At 43.2% G+C, this 25,230-nt stretch overlaps 1 protein-coding gene across 23 annotated transcripts in view; it reads right to left on the bottom strand.

The window, feature by feature from the left end:
• The window catches only part of ARHGEF7 (Rho guanine nucleotide exchange factor 7), a 181,657-nt gene that overhangs the window by 48,659 nt on the left and 107,768 nt on the right, over nucleotides 1-25,230 (bottom strand). For all 23 annotated transcript variants that reach the window (XR_004428955.1, XM_033177221.1, XM_033177224.1 and 20 more), the window contains 3 exons: nucleotides 23,477-23,565; nucleotides 12,389-12,483; nucleotides 12,061-12,156 (listed from right to left, as the gene is read on the bottom strand). Coding sequence is in view for 22 of the 23 variants with exons in the window: in XM_033177221.1 (XP_033033112.1) it covers nucleotides 12,061-12,156; nucleotides 12,389-12,483; nucleotides 23,477-23,565 (280 nt within the window). In the remaining variant the exon portion in view is untranslated. The remainder of the gene's footprint in view (nucleotides 1-12,060; nucleotides 12,157-12,388; nucleotides 12,484-23,476; nucleotides 23,566-25,230) is intronic.

Below are 25,230 nucleotides of genomic sequence, written 5' to 3' on the forward strand. Positions count from 1 at the left end.
CCATGACACTGAAAGACAGGGATGGTGGAGACCCTACTGCATCAACTGAGAAGCAGAGCCGGCTCAGGACAGAATCTGAGTGTGGGCCGGGAGAACGTGCCACAGGTAACCCTCTAGGAAAGGAGGCATGGTGGCTAAAAACCTTAAAGTGCTCACAGTTCCAATCACTGCGCCTCCCTACATGCCATTTATAAAGCTTCCTTAATCATCCAAAATGTTTCTTTCCCGAACATTTGGTCTCTTTCTCCATCACCTTCCAAGTGAAACCTTCCTGCCTTCTTTGGTTTATGCCGTAGCTACAGCCTCCTCCGTATCTACAGCCTACTAATCAAGTAACTGATTGGTGTAGGATAAGAGTAAGATTAAAGACACATTTGGTTGTTTTCAACCATTCCAAATATAGGCAATGGTGGCTTAACTGGTTGGTGGTTAAAAATAAGTGCCTCCCACTATTTTGGGGAAAAAAATAATTAAAATATGGACATTAAAAAATAAGATCCAGACAATGAATAAAATATCATACCAATTCACTACACCACTCATGAAGTTCATGAAATCATTCTCTACGTCCAACCTGATTCCATGGCTAGCCAACTGCCTGTCAGACATCCCCGAACAACACAGCCGAGACAAAAGCAGCACTGAAAACAAAGCACCATGACCCCACCTTCCACGGAAAAAATATCCCCCAGTTAAAGACAGTCATCAAATGTCCCCAGTCTAAGGGCAGAAAGTGAAAGTAAGAGAAGACAAAGCTGTAGAAGTGGGAGGGGCGAGGAAAAAAGTCCCTCACTAATGTGACTGAAAACAGCCAGCTCACTCAGGGCCCTCCAAAGCCAGCGTGAAGTTACATTTTCACAACCGAAGTTACAAACGGTGCACAGGGAGGGCCCTGGTGGAACAGAGGCTGCAGGAGAGCTCAGCTCCAGACACCAAGCAGGGCCCCGAGCATTTGCAGATGGTTCTGTAAGTACCAGGCCACTTTACCTCTGGGAGACTCTGGGTAGGTGACACCAGCACCCCTGCTTTGTAGATGAGGACACCGGGACAGACGTGGGCAAGCAACATGAGGCAGGTGACCAGGAGAGCTGTCAATCCAAACCTAACCCTTACCTGGGCCACACCTCTTCCCACACATGCAGTAGGCCGGGTGGGAAGTCTGTGGCTCCCAGTCTCCGCTTCCACCCTCCCAGGTGACATCTCCAACTGAAATGCACAGTAACCCCAAACGGAACTCGGCGCCTTAGCCCGAATCCTCTTCTGAGCCTAGCCTTCATGCTAGTGGCACCCATATCCCCTCAAACAACTTCATTCAAAATCACATTTTTTAAAAAACTGTCACCAGAATAGAAACTGAAAATTATAAACATTGCAGTTAACCGATTTATTAAAAAACAGTTCAAAGAACAAATACGCTAAGAATTTGAGTCTCTAGAGAAGACAATTTTTCTCCTGATGGACTGTTTTCAGTATCACCTTACAGAAAATGTACAACATATTAGAACTATCTGAGTAAAGGACTGGAGCGAGAATTCACCACCACCTTGCCCTCTAAACTAATAACACCCACGAACCAGCACCACAGTGGTTCAACTTTAGCTACAAAAAGGGTAGGTTTCCCTTCCAGTCCTCCACAGGCATGGCGTTCTGTAATCTCCCAGATAGCCAGAGAACATGGCAGAACCATCAAAAACCTATGTGAAACTCCACAAGGAAAAGGCGTCCCAAGTATCACATGGTGGCATGAAGCAGAGCCAGGATGCTCTGAGACATTTTCACTATGATAAGCGGGCTGTGAGAGGTCATTAGGTGGCCCTGAACGTCACCAAAGCGGAACTAAAGCAGCACGAAGTATATTGATGGGGGGAAGCTGGGGAATCGGGGAGGGGGGGGGAGGTGCCTAGAACAGTCAAGGAGCAATGGTGAAATGCTCGGGGCTGCCCCAGCAACAGTCTTACATACAACACACTTAGTGTGGTAGTCCCAGGCATGGAGACCCTGAGGTACAGTGATCCAGGCACCCTCACTGTATCAAGAGCTGTACATCTGAGATGAGAACAGGGCAAATCCTGCTATCTCCACTGTTCGCCAGCCCATGCGCTGGCATCTCAACAAAGAGCTGGAGAGTTACTGGGTATTTTAGTATTTCTTTAGGGAAAGTATCAGAAGACCACTGAGTCACCATCAAAATAAATAAGAATAAAATTTGGTACAACCAGGATGTTAGGTTAAGAGAACTTATGAGGTTCTATTTTCATCAGAATTTAACCTCCTTTCTATCATAAACTAGAAGCAAATTCCCAACTTATGAGTTTTATTTTAAAAACTTGTTTAAAAGACACTATTAGATTCCAAGAATTCATTTTTCCCATAGAAGCAATTTTTTTACAAGTCACTGTTCCACATTCCCAGACTAGTCCAAAGGCTCTTTAAATCCTACTGTAACAGGGTCTACAGTAAATCATGTAGTTCAGGAAATTCTCCGACACTTAGAGTAACAGTTTGAAGGAAAACTGCATTTCAAATGCTATCCTGAGACAGCACTCACTATCTTCTCTCTCCCTACTACAGGCTTTCTTCTCCCAAAGTGAGGCAGGGGCCCTGCCCCCAACAGAAGGGAGCCTGGGCTCCAGCTGCGGCTGGGCCTGGCGCTGGGAGAGGAACCTAACCCGCTGGGGGTTCTCACGGGGGCTGCCTTAGGGCAGCAGAGGGTGGGGAGAGAAGCTGCCAGGCCTGGGAAAAGCACTGCCAACTGAAAGAGGTGGAACTATGAATCAGAGACCCTCAGAATCAACCTTTCACAGACACACCTCGAATGAAGACAACCTGTCTCCAAACCTGGGTCTCCAGTTAGCAGTTGTGTGACCTTGGGCACATCCCTCACCCTCTTGGTGTCGCAGCTTTCTTATCTTTAAACACCTGCCTCATGGGGTTGTTCAAAGGATTAAACGAGTTAACAACTGAAAAATACCGGAACACACTAACAATTCAATAGTAGGTCTGTACACGGAAGTTCACTGTACATATTTACAATAAGGCAACCATCAGACAGACATGAGCTGCCGTTAAAGTGGTATTTGAAAAACTCTCCTAATGACATTAAAGCGGTTAGAATTCTTCTATAGCTCTCCTCTGGGATAACTTGTTTTCACATCTGCAATCATTTACTTTGCAGCAAAACATGTAATGTCTTCTGTACTGGACATCTAGGAAGGAGGAGCCTCTGCCTGTGCTATTCACACCTGCCCCATACTGAGGTCAAATCAGGTTACCTCACTGCCCAAATGCAACCGGCAGGCTCTCCTGAGAGAACACTCACGATCTCATCTTGCTTGAGGCAGGCCTTCAATCCTGGCCCTCGCTATGCATGTTTCCCACACACCAAAGCTTAGAGAAATGGAAGGCAATATCGGCGATCATCACATCGGGGTGAAAAGTTTATTGGTGGTCTTTCACTCTGTCCTGCTCTAGAGCTTCTGGATATTTTATAAGGAGACTAACTCTTTTATGCCATCTTAGCTAGTGCTTCCTATGGAACGCCATCATCTAGGCCTCTGCCCCAGTGCTGAGCAAATCACCTGCGGCTGCGCCTTCCAGGACCACACAAGGACCCCAGGAGGACAAGGCCCCAGGGCACACCTCCCACTTTGGAAGTATCAACTGCAGCGGCAACCACAGACAAAGAGATCCCTTTTTGGGATAAAATGATGCTTGGAAAAAGTCATATAAGCTACAAAAGAAGTCTAGGCATAGGGTCATTCTGGGGGAGAAACAAAAACAGGAGAGTGAATGCACGCACGCACAAGTGTACGTGGAAGTGGTGACCCACTTCATGGTTCAGAGTGATTCCGGGAGAAGACACTGCCTACACCCGGCCATGGATCCCAGAAGCACTAACTACAATGCCTAAGCAAAAACAGACTTGCCAAGTAACTTTTTTTTTTTTTTTTTTCTGAGACGGAGTCTTGCTCTGTCGCCCAGGCTGGAGAGCAGTGGCGAGATCTCGGCTCACTGCAAGCTCCGCCTCCTGGGTTCACACCATTCTCCTGTCTCAGCCTCCTGAGCAGCTGGGACTACAGGCGCCCGCCACCACACCTGGCTAATTTTTGTTTTGTATTTTTAGTAGAGACGGAGTTTCACTGTGTTAGCCAGGATGGTCTCAATCTCCTGACCTCATGATTCGCCCGCCTCAGCCTCCCAGAGTGCTGGGATTACAGGTGTGAACCACTGAGCCCAGCCAGACTTGCTAAGTAACTTTATAAACACCTCCACAAAATTACCAAATGGTTATAAGTCAGTGGCTTTTAAGGTAACACGTATTTATTCAACACAGAAAAGAATCTCAACAAAATTCAATATCCTCCTTTCTGGAGTCTCTGTGTCCTCCTGCCCTCCACCCCACCCAGACCATTCATCATAAAGCAGACAGTTCCTTTTACAGAAGAGTGCTGACTATGATACTGCCAAGCGTCAAATCCATCGACGGCTTCCAACTACTCTTGACAGTCACCTAAGATCCAATCAAAGTCTCCAGGACCTGATCTCGCCTGCCCGTCCAGGCTCCTACTGTTCCACTCCTCTCCATTCACAGGCTCCAGCCACAGCCAATACCCACCTCAGGGTGCTCTCTCTCCTGTGATATCAGATAAGCTGTTCCTGGTTCCTGGCAAAGAGCTCCCAAAACCCCTGGAATTTCCTGAGTGACAGAAGTGTCTTTTGTCACCCATCATGAACGCCTTTCCGTCATACCTGAGTCTATGCTAACGAGATAATTCTGGGATGGCCCCTAGACAGCTTACAGGGTGGGGGCTAGGTGTGACAAAGACCACCATGACGGGAGGAACTTTCAGCCCCACCCAGCAACCTACAGGGAGGACAAGGGGGCTGGAGACAGCGCCAATCAGCGATGTCCAGGGATCTCGTCAATCATGCATGCCTACCTAACAGAGCCCACACTAGAAACCACCACGGACAGGGGCCTGGAGAGATTCTGGGTTGCTGAAAGCACGGAGGTGCTGCACCCAGTGGGTCTGGAAACTCCACTCCCATCCCTCACCCTGCATCTTTCTTCTACCCATCGCATTCTGAGTTGCATCCTTCATAATAAACTGGTACCAGGAAGTAAAGCACTCTCCTGAGTTACATGGGTCATCCCAGGAAATTATCAAACCCGAGGGGAGTCTTGGGAACCCCCAAATCTGTACTCAGTCGGGTAGGAGTATGAATAGCCTGGGCACCCCCCACTTGCAGCTGAGTTTGAAATGTGGCAGTCTCGTGGGAGCCAAGCGTCAGAATAGAACTGAGCCACTGGAAACTCAGTGTCAGAGAACCGACGAAGTGCTGGTGTGAGAAAAACCTCCTCTCGTTTTTTGCCTGGTTACCTCCCATTCACCCCTCAGTGCTCAGTGATCTCCCCTCAAGTTTGCTCTTGATGTCTGATAGGATTTCTTTCATAAGCATGTCTGCAATTGGAGCTTTCTAACTATCTATGCAATTTTCAATTATCTGTCTCCCTCACCAGCTCCACCAGGACAGGGTTTATCGGCAGCCAGCCAGCATCAGGCACGTGTGGGCAGCGTATGCACAAGCACTGAATGTATGCATGCCTGAGAAAGCTGCTCTAGGCAAACTGGGCACGCTCCAGCTATCACAACCTCACAACACAAATGACAGTGTGTTGCCACTAATGCAGCAAACGGCACAAGGGCATGTAAGGCAGACTGCGGTTTCTATTGTTTTGAACTGAGAACCTATACAAAGCATGCTTGCAAGGAACCCTCCACAGCTGATGGAAGGAAGAACTGTGATTTGAAAAACTAAAAGGAAATGGGTTCTATAAATCTGGCTATAGTCAAGTTACTCCTATCAAACTGACTCACCTGCAAATAACATCAAAACTTAAAAAAACATAGAAAGTGACTACCTAGAGGCACTCAAAAGTAGCATGAAAGATAACAGAATTTTGGGACCCAAACTCACTATGCCAGAGGGAAAGTGAAGCTTGGGAACTGAATTGTGCAATACTGCCTGCCTTTTGTTGCCAAACAGACAGCTGTCATTCCACAACCCTGTGTCATGGCCTCATCCATACGCCAGGTGCCCACAACTACAGAAGGCCACATAGCTCCCCAGATGGCCTTCCTCACAAAGTGCTCACAAGATTTCTTGTGAGCCCCTAAATCTATAAGAACATGTATCCCCCATAAAAACAAGCCCTAAAACTGAGTTCTATCGTATCTCACCCTGGCAATGTCAATTACCAGCTTATCTTCATAGGTACAGACAAGGACAAGAGCAGAAATCACCTTTCCCGTGAGAGAGAACCCTGAGACAAACACACAGCTGACTTTGCTCCCTCTTTCCCATGTAAAATGCAGGCTTACTGAGGCTCATCGGAGGCTCACAAGAGTGTTAAGCATCTGCCTCACTGCTTCCCAGCCTCCCTTTTTTCCCCCTCCTGCTTGCTCTTTCCCCTTTAAAAACTGAACTTCTCAAAGCCCCCTTTGGAAAAAGCACAAATGCTCCTGTTACCTGGCACATCCTCAACTGCAGCTACATAAACCTCTATCGAATGAGACCTGCCTCAATCATTTTTTAGTTAACATCAGGTGTATTCTGGAGAATGGACATTTGGAAAAAAGAATGCGCAGGGCACCTCCTGCTTTCTCAACTATTAAGCTAATGGCAGCCAACTTTGTTATGTGGAACAGCTAAAACTTCAACAAAAATCCACAGGGTTTGGTTCAACCAGAGTCACTGGGAAGTTGGGGGAAACCCACAGTGAGTGTGACCCTGAATTCTGTCTCTAAATTCTGCCCAAATCTCTGGCTGACAGCAGAATGGAACTTGCACAAGGCCAACTTCAGATCAGCTGAGTCTAAAATAAGTGGACTGAGATTTGAGCATCTGCCAAAGGGAGAGTTGGCAATTTGAGCCTGACCAAGTTAACTGCCTGTCAGATAAGCAAATCAATACTCTTCAGGGAAGCCTAACATGGTCAAGAGTCTCCAACCCACAGTAAACAGGACCCAATTCAAAGTCACTAGAAACCTAACATGATCAAGAATCTCCAACCCACAGTAAACAGAACCCAATTCAAAGTCACTAGAAACCTAACATGGTCAAGAGTCTCCAACCCACAGTAAACAGAACCCAATTCAAAGTCACTAGAAACCTAACATGGTCAAGAGTCTCCAACCCACAGTAAACAGAACCCAATTCAAAGTCACTAGAAACCTAACATGATCAAGAGTCTCCAACCCACAGTAAACAGGACCCAATTCAAAGTCCCTAGAAATAAAAAGAATCACAAAGACGTAACCCATCCTCACAATACAAGAATCAGCAGATGGGACCTTAACGCAGTGATTCTAATTATTGCTAAAGGATATAAAGAAAAATATTCTTGTAGTGAATGAACAAATATAAAATCTTAGCTAAGAACTAAAAATGTTTAACTGAAACAAATTCTAGAACTGAAAATAATTCTCAAACTAAAAACTTGTTGCACGGGGACGAACAAGAGAGTAGAGAGGCAGACAGTGAACACTTAGGACACAGCAGATGCCGTTCAACCTGAAGAACAGAGCGGGGACCAGGTTAGAAAGCCATGAGCAAATCTGGGACCTCCAGCAAAAGGTCTGCATGTGTGGAACTGGGGTTCCAAAGCAGAGTAGAAACAGTAAAGCAGCAAAATATTTGAAGAAATAATGCCCGCAAACTCCCCACATTTGGTAAAAGACATAAATATTCAAGTTCAAGAAGCCAGAAAACCATACCCAAGATAATCACCGTCAAAATGTCAAAAACCTAAAATAAAGGCAAAATCTAGGAAGCGGACAGGGGAACAACTATCTGACATCGTGCTGATCAGAACAGAATGGAGGCCGTCACCAGACAATCACCAGATACAGCGAAGGCCAAAAGACAGGGGAGCAATAGCCTTCAAATGCTGAAACAAAAAATCTGTGACCCAGAGTTCAGTATCCAGGGGGAATAAAAAAAAAATCTTCAGGAACGAAGGCAGCATTTTCAGACAACAAAATCCAGCATCATTTTTGTCAGTTACACACCTGAATTACCAAAAACTAAAGCGTTCCTCTGCCTGAAGAAAAATGACACCAGATAGAAACTTCAATTTTCAGGAGGGAAGACAGACATCCTACATGGCAAAAATACTGAGAAAACAAACGTAAGCCTCAGAACGCACAGGGAATGGAGAGGTTAGGGCCAGGTCGAGGTCCCACGGGAGAAAGCACACCTCACCTGGGGGTCAGTCAGCTTTCTATAAAAAGCCAAGGAGTAAATATTTGAGGTATGTGAGCCAGACAGCTTCTATCACAACTCCAGTGCTGCCACTGCAGTACAAACGCAGCCATCAACACGGGTGAACGAAAAAGCACAGCACATGCCAGTGAAACGTTTATAGAAACAGGTGGCAGGCGGAATCTGACCCAGCCCATAGTTTGCCAACTCCTGGGTCTAACCAACAGGCAGCTGTGAAAGGGGCTGCACATTCAGGAATCAAGCTGGTGTAGAGATTAAAAAAAAAAAAAAATCAAAAGAAATAATGAATATGAAGGCCAGGCATGGTGGCTCAAGCCTGTAATTCCAACACTTTGCGAGGCTGAGGCGGGTGGTTCATTTGACGTCAGGAACTCAAGACCAGCCTGATCAACATGATGAAACCCCATCTCTACTAAAAATAGAAAAATTAGCCGGGAGTGGCAGCGCACGCCTGTAGTCCCAGTTACTTGGGAGGCTGAGGCAGGAGAATCACTTGAACTCAGCAGGCAGAGGTTGCAATGAGCTGAGATCACATCACTGCACTCCAGCCTAGGCAACAGAGCAAGATTCTGTATCCAAAAAAAAAAAAACAGAATATGAAACTGTTATATATATGCGCATATATATGTGTGTGTGTGTATACATATATATGCACACACGTATATGTATGTGTGTGTGTGTATATATATATATATGGCATTTGGTAGACTGTAAAATGGTACCGAAATTTCACACATAGGACAAAAAGACGAAAGTAACAGTCTTAAAAATGGGAATGATGAAAATTTCAGAATATTCGTAATAAAAAAGAAGAGAAATAGCTGAGAAGGAAAACTTTGTCCTGTACATTCCATTTCCCCGTGGAACTCTTAACACTTCATATACATGTAGCATAAATTTGAGAAACTTGATCAAAGTAATACCTAAGCCATACCAAATTCTGAGATAATATAAGGACTGAAGCCTTAAACATATGGCTTCAAGCCTATTACTTTACTGCCCTTTATTTCAGCTTTTTAATCCGTAATGCGAGGATAATTATTCACGGGGCTAATATAATGCCCAACAGAGGTACTGCAAACTGTATTTTTAAAATGTACTGTAGTAATTTGTTAGACCACATTATCTGCAGCCAGTGAGAAAAATGGAGGCAAGCATTTACTTCCATTTTGAGCACAATATGAACCCTTACAAAGGCTTCAAATTATTAGCAAATGACCTTCATTCACCAAAAGAAAATCAAAGTGATTCCCAAGCTATTCTTTCACGGTCACGTAAATAATGCAAAAGATGAGTTAATGGGTACAGCACACCAACATGGCACATGTATACATATGTAACAAACATGTACGTTGTGCACATGTACCCTAGAACGTAAAGTATAATTAAAAATAAAAAATTAATAATAATGCCACTTTATGCAAACCAAAAATGCTATAAAAGTGAAAACAATGGCCTGCAGATGGGCTGAAAATACAGTCTGAGGCTCTATGGAATATTCACTTATGGTTTCTAATAATATTCTGTTACTCTGGCATTCAGCTTTCCTTGCCATATTGATAGTCCAGTATAAAGTGCCTTGACAAAACCTCAAAGCCCAGCCAAAAAGTTAAGGGAACAAAGTATTTTCATCATGGTTGGTAAACTGTCATGAACTGCAGTAACTAGTGGCACAAAAGGAAGGCCACTCCCTCATCACATTCAAAACCGAAAAAGACACAAGCTGAAGGGAAAACCAGAGACCAACCAAAACCCAAAGGAATAATGTACTGTGATCTTTTCTGGGGGTTATATGAATAAAGATCAAAGATGATTTAAAAATAAAATGTGTCGACTTCATCAAATCCACAAGTAAAGAAACATCGCATGGTAGACTACTAAAACCTAAAACTTTCCATGTGCACTACTGTTTTAAGTCACCTGGCAGGAAATTAACAAATATCCTTTAATGTCTGATGTAAACAAAGAACATAAAATAGTCACACAGAAAAAAACTGATGGCTGATTATTCAGAACATGCCTCCGTCCCTCCAAAGGAAAATTTCGGAAAAGGACAAAGCCTCGAAGCCCTAGTTCGTCAACATAGCATGTTATATGGGGTTGGTGCAAACGTATTTGTGGTTTTTGCATCGCTGAAATTCGCCATCTGATACTGGAATACATTCTTAAATAAATGTAGTTATATATCATTTTAATGCATATTTCGCTTTATGATTTTTTGCTAATGACTTATTACTTGCTGTTTATGTTTTAGACTATGGAAATGATGTTAGACAAAAGACAAATTTGAGCGATTTTCTTATTCGAGTTCAAAATAAGTCATAAAGCAGTGGAGACAATTTCCAACGTCGACAACGCATTTGGCCCAGGAACTGCTAATGAACACACAGTGCAGTGGTGGTTCAAGAAGTTTTGCAGAGGGGACGAGAGCCTTGAAGGTGAGGAGCGGAGTGGCCGGCCGTCGGAAGTTGACAACAACCAACTGACAGCCATCATTGAAGCTGATCCTCTTACAACTACACGAGAAGCTGCTGAAGAACTCAACATTGGCCATTATACAGTTGATCAGCATTTGAAGCAATTTGAAAAGGTGAAAAAGCTCAGTAAGTGGGTGCCTCATGAGCTGAGCGAGAATCAAAAAAATCATCATTTTGAAATGTCATCTCTTATTCTACACAGCAATGAACCACGTCTCAATCAGACTGTGACATACGCCAACAAGTGGGTCTTATACGACAACTGGTAACAACCAGCTCAGTGGTTGGACCAAGAAGCTCCAAAGCACTTCCCAAAGCCAAACTTGCACCAAAAAAAAGCCATGTCACTGTCTGGTGATCTGCTGCCAGTCTGATCCACTACAGCTTTCTGAATCTCCACAAAACCATTACATCTGAGAAGTATACTCAGCAAATCAATGAGATACACCGAAAACTGCAACGCCTGCAGCCGGCACTGGTCAACAGGAAGGGCCCAATTCTTCTCCACAACACCCGACCACACGTCACACAACCAACACTTCAAAAGTGGAAAAATTGGGCTGTGAAGTTTTGCCTCATCTGCCATATTCACCTGACCTCTCACCAACCGACCACCACTTCTTCAAACATCTTGCCAATTTTTTGCACAGAAAATGCTTTGACAACCAGCAGAATGCAGAAAGTGCTTTCCAAGTTTGTCAAATCCCCAAGCACAGATTTTTATGCTACGGGGATAAAACTTATTTCTCACTGGCAAAAATGTGTTGACTAGAATGGTTCTTGATTAATAAAGATGTGTCTGAGCCTAGTCATGATTTAAAATTCACAGTCCAAAACTACAACTACTTTTGCATCAACCTAACATGTTATTTCAAGAAGCACTGTATCTGCTTCTGGAAGGCCAGAAACAGCAGGCAAGCTACAGGATGCTGCTGGAAAGACCTGGCCTTCAAGGCCCCCTGTGCAGCACTCAGGGCACACAAGGAGCTGAGTCACTTGTCCCCTCAGTGGTCCTGACGTCAAGCCATTCTCCTTTCTCTCCCAGAGGCTCTTCATCCCTACTCTCCCTCCATGGAACACCTTAAAAATCACCATTCTTGTTGAGTCTTTCTCTGAAGATTCCTGCTATACAAACTAGATAGTCTAAAATACAGCTTTTACTATAAAAGCTGATTTGATTTAAAATAACTTAAGTTTGCATCTTTAGAAATGTGAATTATAAAATTATTTCACACTTAATCCTTTAAATACCAATTATACCAACCTGAGTTTTGCAAATTTTTAGCATCTTACTTACTTGGTGCATTCTTCTAAAGACTGTACGAGCATTTGCTGGAAAGAACATATTTCTTCTAGATTTCCCATTAAATATGAAATGTTTGCTGAACTTAACCTAGAGCCAAGAAAAATAACAGTAAACATATGTAAACAGTTTTACTTATATTCTTCTCCTTTGCCATCCCAATGTCCTATTGAAGTCTTAACCTAATAAACTGCTGATGTCTAAGGCAAACTGATACACTAAATTCTGTTTTACTATTTAACCCTCTATTTTCTGAAAATACAAGAGAACAGCCTAAGGTTTAGACTATTTTACAGTTAATGCAATTTATCATCTAACTTACTTCTCACTGGTCTGCAATGGCCGTAGGTAGGTTGAAAGCACAGTCTGAAGTTCTTTAGAATATTCATTTTCTGTTTCTAAAATATTCTGTAGCACCTATAATAAATGATGAATAAGTGTTATTTGACATTTCAATTGCTATTTGACACTAAGATTTATATACTTTGGACAGTTCATCACCATTGTTCAATTCATACTATTACTTCTATGTAATACTCAAGTGTTGAGTATCACAGTATCTTTGTGATTACTGACTATTAAACCCATGTAATGAATTATTACTAAGGCCACACAACTGACTTTATCTTACTGCTAACCATATCTGACACAGGTATACCTAGGATGAAGGATGAATTCCATCATCAGATGCCACATCTGTTTAGATAAAAAGGAGAAGTCGCCAAGAATCACAACTGCACGGACACACAGATCAATCTCTACAACACTGGGTTGTGCAGAAGAAGCCATTCCCAAAAAGGACATCCTGCATCATTCCATTTATATTAAGTCTAAGAGATGGCAAAACTAATCTATGGTGACAGAAATCAGAGAAGAGGTAAAGGGTAGGATGGGGGGCGGGGACAACAGGGAAAGGAAAATGAGGTAAATTTCTAAGGTGATAAACAGGTTCTGTATTTTGATTTGCGTAGCGGTTACAACAGATGTATACATTGTCAAAGCTCACTGGACTGTGCCTTTAAAATCTATGTATTTTAACATATGTAACATTACTCTCAACTAAAAAAAAAAAAAAAAAAACAGTTTAGTCTTTAGATTGCATCTAAAAGTTGAAACCAATTTCTGGAAACTACAGACTTTCCCTTGTGAATATGACCGTCTCAGATACATTATTACCACATTGACTAAAAACTAAAGGTTTATCCATGTAAACAATCTTTACTACTTCATTTAAACATAGCAAAATAATTATAAATTAACCTTAAAATTAAAATTTTCCCAATACCCTGCATTAGTGTAGCAAACTTAGCCAAAATAATTTAAGTCTTAAAAACTGACAGACAAATATAAAGTGCAAAACTGGTGAAACCAAGCAGGAATGCTTTCCACCAGCGATCACTGCAGCAAAGGCACAGCCCAGGGCGGGACGAGAAGGCACCTGTATGTGAACTGCAGGTGCTCCTCGCACTCCTGGCACTGAGCAAGGTGCTGTGCACGCACAACCTTTCCTCTTAGAGAAGCTGACTTCTCCCAACTCAAACAGCTGGGAAAAGCAGAGCCAGACAGTGGCCCCAGGTCCTCCTGCCACTGCGCCACACCACACTATCTTCTTTGGCATGAGACTGAGGACCGCGCTGAGGATCCTGAAGGACCAGACATAAGTGAAGAAAGTGGAATCCTTGCCTCCATTCTTTTTCACCCAACTCTGTTACAGAGCTAGTGCTTTTTAAACCAGAAAATCACATTACATGTATTTTCTGCACATCTAGTACATGCATTAAGATGTGCTATTTGTCTCCCAGAGCTAACAATACATTCTCAATTACTCATACAAAAGAAATTGTACAGAAGTAATAAAGATATTAAACATGCTCAGTTTGTCCCCATAATTTTTGACAATCCAAATGTAAATTTAAACATTTAAGAAAAAAGTCATCAAGTTAAATTTAAATTTCAGCTTTAGTAAAAACCTGGGTCATTATTCTGTTTGCTACTGTTGACTGTAAACTCTGAGAAAGAGTACAGTCATTCCTGAGTAAATGCAAATCTGATTAAATCACTTACTAAACTACTTGGGCGAAAAAAATAGAGGCTCTTCCACTGGTGACAAGGAGCTCCGGCTCATCCCTAAAGGGATCTATTCATGGGAGACGACCGTGGGAGAGCCAGAGCAAGGGGCCCTGCAGGGGGCTCGCTCTTTGGGGGAAATGCTGACCCCACAACCACAATGTCTTCCTTCTATGAAATTCCTATTGAACAAAAATGTCAAAGGTCTGGTGAGCAGAGGCAAACCGTGATGCCAGCCACCACACCCCAGACACTACTCTAAACCAGGCCTGTCCTCCAAAGCAACGGGAGAAGCCAGTCAAGCATAATGGGATATCGAGCTAAATAAGATAAAGTAAGATCTGTCGCAGACGTATCAGAAAAGTCCTTTCCAATGTTAAAGATAGGAAATATGATTTAACTTCTTAATTACAAATATTGGATACCAACTTATCAATACTGCTCATTGCACACCTGAAGATCTATACACTTATTTTCAAAGAGAAAAATGTTCCTATGTGAGATAAGAAAGCAGCCACTAGAAACTAGCACTAGCATGAATAAGAGAAGAATAATATATAGTGACCTTTTGTCCGTCACAGCACTAAGCACTAGTTGTAGAAATGAAAGCTTCCCATAAGCACCAAAAATGACTCCAAAGAGCCTCTGCCAAAAGGCTACATTCGTTAACAGAGTTAAGTTGGTTAATTCAACAAATAGTCTTAAACGCTGTTTTCAAATAGGGTGCTAAACACAACTCCTGTATTACTCCCAACCAAACAATGCAAGTTACACATAACTTTTCCTCAAACACACAGCCAGGCCTGGCTCCCTGGCTCCAGCTGGGGTGCCCACTCCCTCTGCCAGGAGGTTGTTGGCCTTCCTGACCTCAGGGTGCAGCCCTGGGTGCCACTTACCACCTTTCTTCTCCTCTTTGTCTTCTGCATGCTCTGGCTGCTGCAGGACCCCATGAGACCTCACAGCCTGGCCGCCACAGCTCCATCCCACCAACGCTGGGAACCCAGAGGATGCATGCAGTTTTCAGAGAAAAGGCAGCTTTTACAACCCACAGTGCTGAAGAAAGGCCCAGAGAGCTGAGTTCAGCCAGTGCCAGCTTCCCGGGGGTCACGAGGCGTGGAGAGGCAAGTGCAGTCAAACACTGGTGCCACTCAATCCCTACACTGCCCGCCTTAGAGCACAGCAAAACAAAGAGGACTCGCTGCTGCGCCTCGCAGACACAGACACTTTATTCATTGCATCATTAAAGGAGTACTTAGTATTTCTGATTTTACAAATGGCTTACAACTTTCACTGCCAATCTTGGTAGCTGTTTTATGTTTATGTCATCATAGCCTTTAAAAACAAATAACTGATTTACATAAGAAAACAAAGAACATTAATTTTTTTATTTCATCTGGATAAAAGGTTTTTATCATCGTAAAACCAAATTTCCATAACCCAATCCTAATGTGTAAGTCCAAGAAGAAAAACTAAAAAGTGGCACAATTATTCAAAATCTACTTACACCCTACCTAATCAGCCCCTCCCTGTCCACTGCTACAAAGAAACAAGATCATCATTTAATGTTCTCCATTCCAGTCTGTTTACACTTCAGGTACATTTTCAAAAAGTAAATTACAAGACAGTAGTTCACCACACAATGTAGCCTCTAATAAACATCTGACTACAGGGAAAGGAAAAGGAAGGAAGGAGTGTTGACAAGAAATCCCCGAAGCTCCTGCTGGCTCGTCTACAGGTCACAACGACATCAGGCAGTCAGTGGCTCCCCGGCCACACAGTTACTGATTTAATGTAGTGTGTTAGCGCTGGTGGTCCTTACTAATAGCTAGAAACATTAGCTCTCAAAAAAAGTTTGGAGGGACCACATAAATGCTTTTCTTTTATGACACTGTATCTTTTGAAATAAAAGTTATTCTATTACTTTTAAATTTGGAGATTCACAGGTCTTGGGGCACATTTCTCCCAAATGTTAAAGGTTTATAGGCAATGGCTCCTGCAAAGTCTCCAGCCCCAGGGGGAAGCAGACACTGCCAATGGTACCTGCACAGCAGCAAGGCGACAGGTAAAGAGCTGGCCTCTGCAGCCAGGTGGACCTGGGCTCACAGCTGCGCTCTGCCACTGACTGCCTCCAGCTGGAGAAGTCTATCGGTCTGTTTCCCTTTTTCACAAAAAGGGATTTTACAGAGTTGTGATGGTTACTCAAGAGTGCCAGTCCTTGGCTTATAGCAGGAAGGTCGGTCACCCTTTGACCTTCCAGCCCAATGTGGAGTCTTACTTGGAGCTGCTGCTTAAATGACTCCTTCAGTCAGGAGGTAATTACTTCACAAGACAGCCTTTCTTGCAATTAAGCCACTCGATTCTCCCAAACACTGAGCTCTTCTCTGTAGCTCTTCCACTACTGCCTACCTGACAACCTTCATCTGTATCATCTGAGTCCAGATACAGCAAAGAAATCCCATGAAAAACAATGGGAGCCAAGTGTGAAAGAAGCCAGCAGGCACCTCGTCGCCCAGGAAAGGAGGGGATCCCACAAGCTGCACACCCTCCCTGATACCTCAGGGCCCCTCATCATTAACCATCTCCACCTACAGGCCCCAAGCAGAGATTTAAAAGAAATCTTCATTAAGGTGGAGAAAAGCCAAGGGAAACTCAGAAGATGAAGCGATGAAGCAATGCCAGGGTTTAGGGTCAGTGCTGATGGATGCAGACAGAGGACACCCTGTCACCAGGAGTCTCAGGTTTTCCTCCTTGGCCTGGCATCTCACGGCCATCGGAAACTAAAGGAGCAGGGAGGAAAAGACAGGCGTGGGGCTTCTCTGGAGCACAGGAAAGGCCCGTGGACATGTGTGATGGCATCTAAGGATATATAACCGTTTTGTACCTTTATGGATTAAAATGAGTGACTGCCACCTATTACATTATATTCACAGTATTACAATTATGCACTAAATAACAGGGAAAGTGATATGGTTTGGCTCTGTGTCCCACCAAAATCTCACCCTGAATTGTAATAATCTCCACATGTCACGGGCAGGATGGGGTGGAGGTAACTGAATCATGGTGGGTGGGGTAGGGGGACGGGGGGTGTTGGAGGCACGTGGCGTGTTCCCCCATGCTGTTCTCATGACGTGAGTTCTCCCAAGATCTGATGGTTTCATAAGCATCTGGCATTTCCCCTGTTGGCACTTATTCTCTCTCCCACTGCTCTGTGAAGAGGTGCCTTCCGCCATGGTTGTATGTTTCCTGAAGCCTTCCCAGCCATGTGGAACTGTGAGTCAATTAAACCTCTTTTCTTTATAAATTACCCAGTCTCTGGTATTTCGTCACAGCAGCATGAGAACGGGTTAGTACAGAACCTACAAAATCAAACCCTAGTGTATATCACTGAGCAGAGAAGGCCATAAGGCCTGTGTCTTCCCAGTTAGTGACTTAAGAAACCTCATTCTCTAATGACGGAGGGGGGTGCTCCTCATCTCCCCGAGAGGCAACTCTAGACCATCATTCTCTCCAGCCTCGGCATCCAACCCCTTCCTTTGATCCCCATCAGGAAAGAGGCCGGTCACCATGCCATGGGCACGACGAGTGTGCTTTCACTGTCAAACCCACCAAGCTCAGGCACATCAGGTCACAACCTGTCTCCTTTAATTACATGATCAGGCCACCTTGGCTACGGCTTTCACAGGTCACCCTCAAAAGCTACGGGGATTCCAGTTTACAAACAGAATGGTATGGTGGCCTCAGTGATGCCTTCTGTTCCCAATGCTCTTAAATACTTTTCTTAAGAAACACAAAAACCTCTAAGGTCCAGCACTTTGCTGGAGGCCTTAAGGCCAACTGCCAGTCCACTTAATACTACCAGGTCGGGGCCAGCATTACCAACCTCATTTTACAAATGAGATAACTGGGCTCAGGAAGCTAGGGTCAAAGCTCCTGGCCACCCAGGCTAAGCAGCACTGATGATTCAACAAAAAGGCTGTACACCTTCCACTGCATCAAGCCGCTGTGATCTTAATTAATGCTCAACTACCTACACAACAAGGGCACCCTAAGACACAGCTAACAGACTGACTGCAAACAGTACGTACGTGAGAAAATAAAGGCAAGAGTACTGGCTGGCTTTGTCACAAAAACTAATTGAAATTAAAAGATCTGCATTTAAGAGATCTTGATTTCCTCTCCCTTCCCCTGTCACTCTCCAAGCCCAAGGCCCTGTGTCCCTGCCATGTTCCACGCTGGCTTCCTCCCTAGCCTCAGAGGCCCGCCTGTTTCTATCTCCAACACATTCTGGACTATGGTGCCAAGACTTCCCCCATAATCACCATCCCTTATATTAGTGGGAAGCTAAAATTCCTCCACTCAAAAGAAACCATTCTCTAACACAACGTCTTCTATCTTCTATGTCAACTTTGTAATACCACGAGATCATATCATCTATGTAATTTTATATTGCTATTGCACTTAATATGAAAATGTATATGTTTTGTATTTTTAAAGGCTCATGTACACTTTAATAATTACAAACGGACAAACCACTGATCGCTTAATCATTCCGGTTCTGTTCATCTCATACTGGTTATCTGGGGTTGCTTGCAATTTATTACTATAACAAATAATCCTGAAAATGCCTTTACACAAGCATCTTTGAATATATTTCAGGCTAATTCTCTGGAATGGATTTTGAGATAGAAAGCCCCTAAGGGAAAAATTCTAAACATACATGCATGTGACCACCCCCCCGGCTTACACAAACAACTTATCTAGAAAACCCCTAGCTGTTTGAGGTTGCAACATACATGCATGTGACCACCCCCCGGGCTTACACAAACAACTTATCTGGAAAACCCCCAGCCGTTTGAGGTTGCGAAAAAGGCGGGAACCAGCCAGAAACTGCCGAATGTTCAACTTTAAATGTTAGCCAATAATAAGCTTGTAACTACTGTTTCTCTGTGACTTGTTTGTACCTCGCTATAAAAGAAACCCTAAAACAGCAGCCGGGGCCTCTCTCTTCACCTGCCATTGTATAAAGCGGAGAGGTCCGGGTTCGAACTCTTAATAAAGCGACCCCGGCTATTTGGCTTTGACTCTGGACTCTGGTGGTCACTTACTGGGGTCTCGCGACTTCGGGCACAACAGATTTCAAGAAATTTAGAAATTAAAGAGAAAGCCCTAAATTAAAGAGCTTGATCACTTTCAGAATTCTATATATAACTGCCATATTACTTTTGAGAAACTCTATATGGGTTTACATTTCCACCATTAGAACTAAAGATTCTCTCTTTAAATCTCTTCTCACTGATTACAGAGAATATGGCTATTACAATTTTTATGGTAAGTTTAACTTTTTTTTCCAAAGGCTTAGTGTTTACCACTTTTTAAATTGTTCACATCCTTTCCCATTTGTCTATCAATCTTAATGTATTTGTCTGAATGAGCTCTTTAGACATTAAGGATAACCTTGCATTATACCTGATGCAAGTAACATTCCAATTAACCTGTGATCTGGCTTGTACTGTTTGAGGCAAGGAATTTATTAAACTCTCAGTAGGTAGCCCACTGTCATTTCATCCACTGCCCTTAACTTTTAAAAAGTCATGCTCCTCCCCAGCCCCATACAGATCACCAGCCAAGAGTGAACCCTAACGTTCAGAGGTGGTTTTTGCATTTTTAGAGACACAGTCTTGTTCTGTAGTTCAGGCCAGAAGTGCAGTGGTACAATCATAGCTCACTGCAGCCTCAAACTCCAGGGCTCAAGCAATCCTCCCATCTCAGCCTCCCGAGTAGCTGAGACTACAGGCATTTGCCAACAAGCCCAGGTAATTTTGTTTTTTTGTAGAGACATGGTCTTGTTATGCTGCCCAGGCTGGTGTGAAACTCCTAGCCTCAAGCAGTCCTCCCAACTAGGCCTCCCAAAGTGGTGGGATTACAGGTGTGAGCCGTAATACCTGGACTGTTACAGGTGTTTAAGCACAATCTTTGGTCAATCTTTGGCTGAATACTAAATTATGCTATCCAAAAGTGAATCCTAGAAAGACAGAATTAAAAATAAAAACAAAAATAAAAAAAAATAAAAAGAGACAACAGTGACTATGGGGAGACAAACCACAGAAGTGCTCTAGGTGAGTCACTGAGCAAGAAACAGCAACAGCAACAGTATATCCCAGGGGAGGTGGATTTCAAACATCCAGAGCTGCTAAAATAGGTGTAAGATGCCCAGTTTTCAATTTAAAAAATTATAGGACATGCAACAAAGTGTGACCACACACACGCGTGCGCGCGCACACACACACGAAAAAAAAAACAGTCAATAGAAACTGTCTCTGGGGGGCACAGATAGTGGACTTAGGAGACAAAGGTTTCAAAGCAGCTATTATAAATATGTCCAAAGAACTAAAGGAAATTATGCTTAAAAAAAATTAAAGGACAGTATGAAGACAAAGGCTCAAGTATTGTCTGTATCTGACTAACTGCATAACAGGAGTCCCAGAAGGAGAGGAGAGAGAAATAGTTACTGAATGGTCCATAATAACAGACAGATTACTAAGAGTTTTACTTCCCAGTGTCTTTTTGGTGTTCATCTTAACCATTATACGATAGCAGGAAGACACATACCCATCCCATTCATACCTGCCTCATTGTCTCTTAATTTCAAAATGTTAGTACTTTCACATGGAATACTCTTCCCTCAACTCCATTATACTGATCCCAAGTTAAGACAAGTCATTCATGTAACTTTCCTTAACACCACTGGTCCACACTGGTCTTACCCTTTAGTAAGTTTTCAACTCTCTGTGAAAACGAAACTACAAAAGGGGGTGTGGAAATGCCTGACACATTATCTATCATGTTTTGTTCTGTGTTGTATTCTGTTCTCTATTTTTATGTATCATTTATAAATACAAAATTAAGGAAAGCTGAAATTGATTCCTGGCTTAGTCAGTAACCAGTGTATGACCTTGGACAAGGCATTTAGCTTCTGTTTTCTCTATTGTAAAATGAGAGTACTACATCAAAAGATGATTTTCTATGAATTCTATGAGTTTATTTCTATAACAACTGTAATTTTACCATGTTCTATTTACAAATGCAGCTTTATATAGACAACAATTTAGATGTAATTTTGAGGTCAAGGTGTTTCTCCATCATTCTGTATGAAAGAGTTGGCTGATTTGAAGAAAGGAGCACTTATAATACCCAGGCTATCCTCTCTGTAAAAGGACAGTTAGAGAAGGAAAATGAAAAAGGTATCGACTATGCTTCAATCTGAGAAGTATTACAGAATATATAATGCAAAGTAAAACCCACCAGGATTTCTGAAAAAGCACGGTTGCCTGGTTTTATAAAATGCCTAATGAAAGGAAGATTAATGAAGAAAGTAAAGAATGCCCGTGGCACCAATTTAAATGCTGTTAACCAATTTTTCTAACACAATTCTCTGGACCTGAACCATAACAGAAAGTAACACACCCTTTGGAACCTCACTGTGGATTGTGGCTGTGTTATTCACCACATGAAGCCTTCCCCAGGAAAGCAATGTCTTATACAAGAATGCAAGAGGAAAGGGCAGCTCTAGGAGTTAAAACTCAAGTTTTCCTACAACCCATAAAACCCACCTACTGTCTTTGTAGCTATGTACACAAAATTACACATACACTACATTACACACTAAAAAGGAAATAAGTTAGTAGAGCCAAATCCGGGGAGCAAATGCCCAACAGGCCAAGAGATGAAGGCGATGCAGAGCACTAGGAGAGACGACAGAAAGTAGGTGTCCCGGGGAACATGGGCCACGTGACACGCTAAAAGGAGTCTGATCTTCTCAAAGTCCACAAAGGTGAAATAGAAGGCAGAGCCCAAGTAGCCAAATGAAGATGAATGAAAAAAAAGGGAAGAAAGAGGGGAAGCAAAGAAAAGGGTTTCCAAGGCAGAAAAGGATCTGGAGTTGACCAAATACGAGGAAAAAGAAGTCAAAGATTGCCAGTAAGGTAAGAGAAGTGGCATGATGCATGAAGAGACCTGTTCACAAGAAGGTGCAGAGATGTCAAATTATGAAAAAGAAGCAGTAAAAATGGAGGCAACAGAAGACCACTGTGTTCCCATACCCAAGTGCGAGCTCAGCGAGGGGAGAGGCACCCGCCGCCATTCTGTTCACCGTGCACCCTGGTGCCTTTAACAGCACTGCACAGAGCAGGCACCAAATAAACAGTTATTCATGAGTGATCCCCAGGCCAGTCTGTCCTGTAGTAAGATGCTGGGGCCGATGGAAGGTGGGCACTCAGGAGAAAGCTGAGAGTGCAAGCCCCACAGCACAGGACAGTGGCACAGGTCCACGTGGTGGAGCTGTTCAGACTCCATTTCACCACAACCTTTCACCGTTCCCCAACACAGGCACAGAAAATCAAACACGATAAAATGACTGCTGCACAAAAACACCAATCAACTGCTATTTCACACCAACAATTCAAAGGTCTCATGGGTTCATATTTATATCTCCTCACCAAGAAAATAAAAAAGATTGGGAGTAGGGAAAGAAATAACAAAACAAATGCACATTTTCCCCAGAATTCAAAACATACATATGTTTAGAGGGTTTACTTTGTTATCATATTGAGAAGTTTAAAATTTTAATAAATTCTTTAAAATAAATTATTTTCCATTTCTATAGAGCATGCAATTGCTACATAAGCTTAGGTACTAAGAAGGTTTATTTAGACGATACAGATTTAGTGCCATGAGACTATATATTTGATTTTATAGCATTAGACCATACAGATTTAATAGCATTAGACAACACAGATTTAGTATCACATACTGAACATACTAAGCAGCAAATTTTCGGCTCCAGAAACACCTGTCTTTAACATGTACAGCGTTCAGACACACTCCTCTAATTCTACGCCATGTGACATGTACACATCAATCCTGGGAAACACTACATTAAGAGAAAAAATAAATCAGAAGCCCTATGTCTAAAGTACTTACAGTCTGCGCTGAATACAAATAGAATGGCACTCCATGCATATAAAATTTTCAAATCACATTATACATCTTTTAAAATATCATTTTTGAATACTGGCTATGGCATGGGGAAACAGCCACATTACTATGTTATGGGACAAGGGACGCTTCCATATACACGATATTAAAACAAAAACATACAATTACAAAAATACAGAGATTAGAAGGAAGCAGACCAAAACCTTAATGGTGGTTACATTTGTGTGGCAGATGAATGAACTTTATTTCCTTCTTCCTATTCTAGGTACTTCACCTACATTCTACATTGCTGAGTTTTAGAGACAGTCAAAAAACCAGTTCGTTATAAAAATGTTCTGCAATTACTCACCACATTGTAATAGCTTTTGTTTATGGCGGTCGTATCAAATCCTTTGGGAGGGCTCTTCAGTGTTCCTGATTTGGGAGACACAGGCTTCTCTGAAATAAAAACGTAGCATAGTTTTATTGATCAGTACTAAAGATGACAAAAGTTCCAGCCTCTCACACAGGCCAAGGATACTCATCCAGCAGCCTCACCAAATTAACAAGCCAAATGGCAAGCCGAGGAAAAGGCTGTCCGCAGTGACTCTCAGTGCCCCAGAAACCCAGTCCCTCAGGCTCGGCTCACCAAGGCCAATCACAGCACCCCATCTCCACCCTGTTCTCCCCGTTTCAAGCCGAAGGCGTCTAAGAGATTGCTCTACGAACAGCAGCCAAAACCAAAGCAGTTTAGCTACAAGGACAATTCCATAGTGTGGTAAATATAAAGCATCACCCAGACACCCAAATAAAAGGCATTTTGGCAGATACGTAACAATATTAAAACATCGGGGCTAAAAGTTAGGGATTCCGATCCCTCAGAATGGAAAAGTCTCTCTAAAGAAGCAGGATCTGGCTCAGAGCCTGAAATAACCATCACTCACAGAAGACAAGGAGGAGAAAGAAAAGTCATCTCAAGCAGGGGCAAAAACAAGAAAAACCCACACCATCTTCACTTCCACACCAGGCGAAACCATTAAAGCAGTCCTGATTCCAGCAAGGATTCCGATGTTTTAAAACAGCACTGCTTTCGCTCCACATCCACTCAACACATACTTACTCTGCATAACAGATGCTGAAGAAACACCTGTCAAACAAAAACCTGGCACCGTGCATGCCCGTCATCAGCTCTAAGGGGTGGGTCTGTCTACCAACAGTTCTACAGGAAGGGGTCTCTATCACCGGTTCCATGGACAATGTGGGTGTGTCTACTGCTGGTTGTGTGGGTGGGTCTGTCTCTCCACAGTTCTATGGGGGGGTGTATGTGTGTCTATTATCAGTTCTACGGACAGTGTCTGTATGTTTACCATTAGTTCTACAGACAGTGTATGGTGTCCATCATTGGTTCTACGTGGTGGGTTCGGTTTTATGGGCATGTGTGTGTTTCTATTAATGATGAGATGGACAGTGTGTGTCTATCACAATTCTATGGGGTGGGTCTATCAATGGTTCTGTGTGTGTGTGTGTGTGTGTGTGTGTGTGTGTGTGTGTGTGTGTTTATCACGGTTCCATGGGGTAGATCTACCAACAGTTCTCTGGGGTGGGCAGATAGGTCTAACATTGATTCTACATTCTGTACATCTAACATTTGTTCTATGGATTCTGTTTACCACTGGTTTTCCAGGGCTACAGGGGCGGTGTATCAAATTGGGGCTAGTGGGGACAAAGGAAAGGGAGAGGTTTTTTCCCACATTCTTCCCCCAAGAAAGTCTGATGAGCATTTTCTAGGAGACTTAGTTCCTACCAGTTCTCCCTCAAAGCTCACCTCCACTGCAAGAATCCTGCCATGTGAACCCCCTCACTGGGTGGGAACACACCCCTCTCCTCTGGTGTGTGAGCAGCACCTGTCTATAGTCCGTGCCTTCTGCTCTCCTCTCCTCCCATGTGTCCTGGGGTCTGAGGTAGTATAGCCCAAAACAGTGCCTTCAACCCCAAACACTCTAAGGCTGCAGGTCCCTAACATCAACTGCCTCCTCAGGAGCTGCACCGTCTTCTAGCAACAGAAACCCAGAATGCCCCAAACCAACCTCATGCTCCTTAACCTTGGCTCCTCCTCCTGAGGAG

Source organism: Trachypithecus francoisi, unplaced genomic scaffold (genome assembly GCF_009764315.1).
Source record: "Trachypithecus francoisi isolate TF-2019V2 unplaced genomic scaffold, Tfra_2.0 Lachesis_group18, whole genome shotgun sequence".
Lineage (NCBI taxonomy): Eukaryota > Metazoa > Chordata > Mammalia > Primates > Cercopithecidae > Trachypithecus > Trachypithecus francoisi.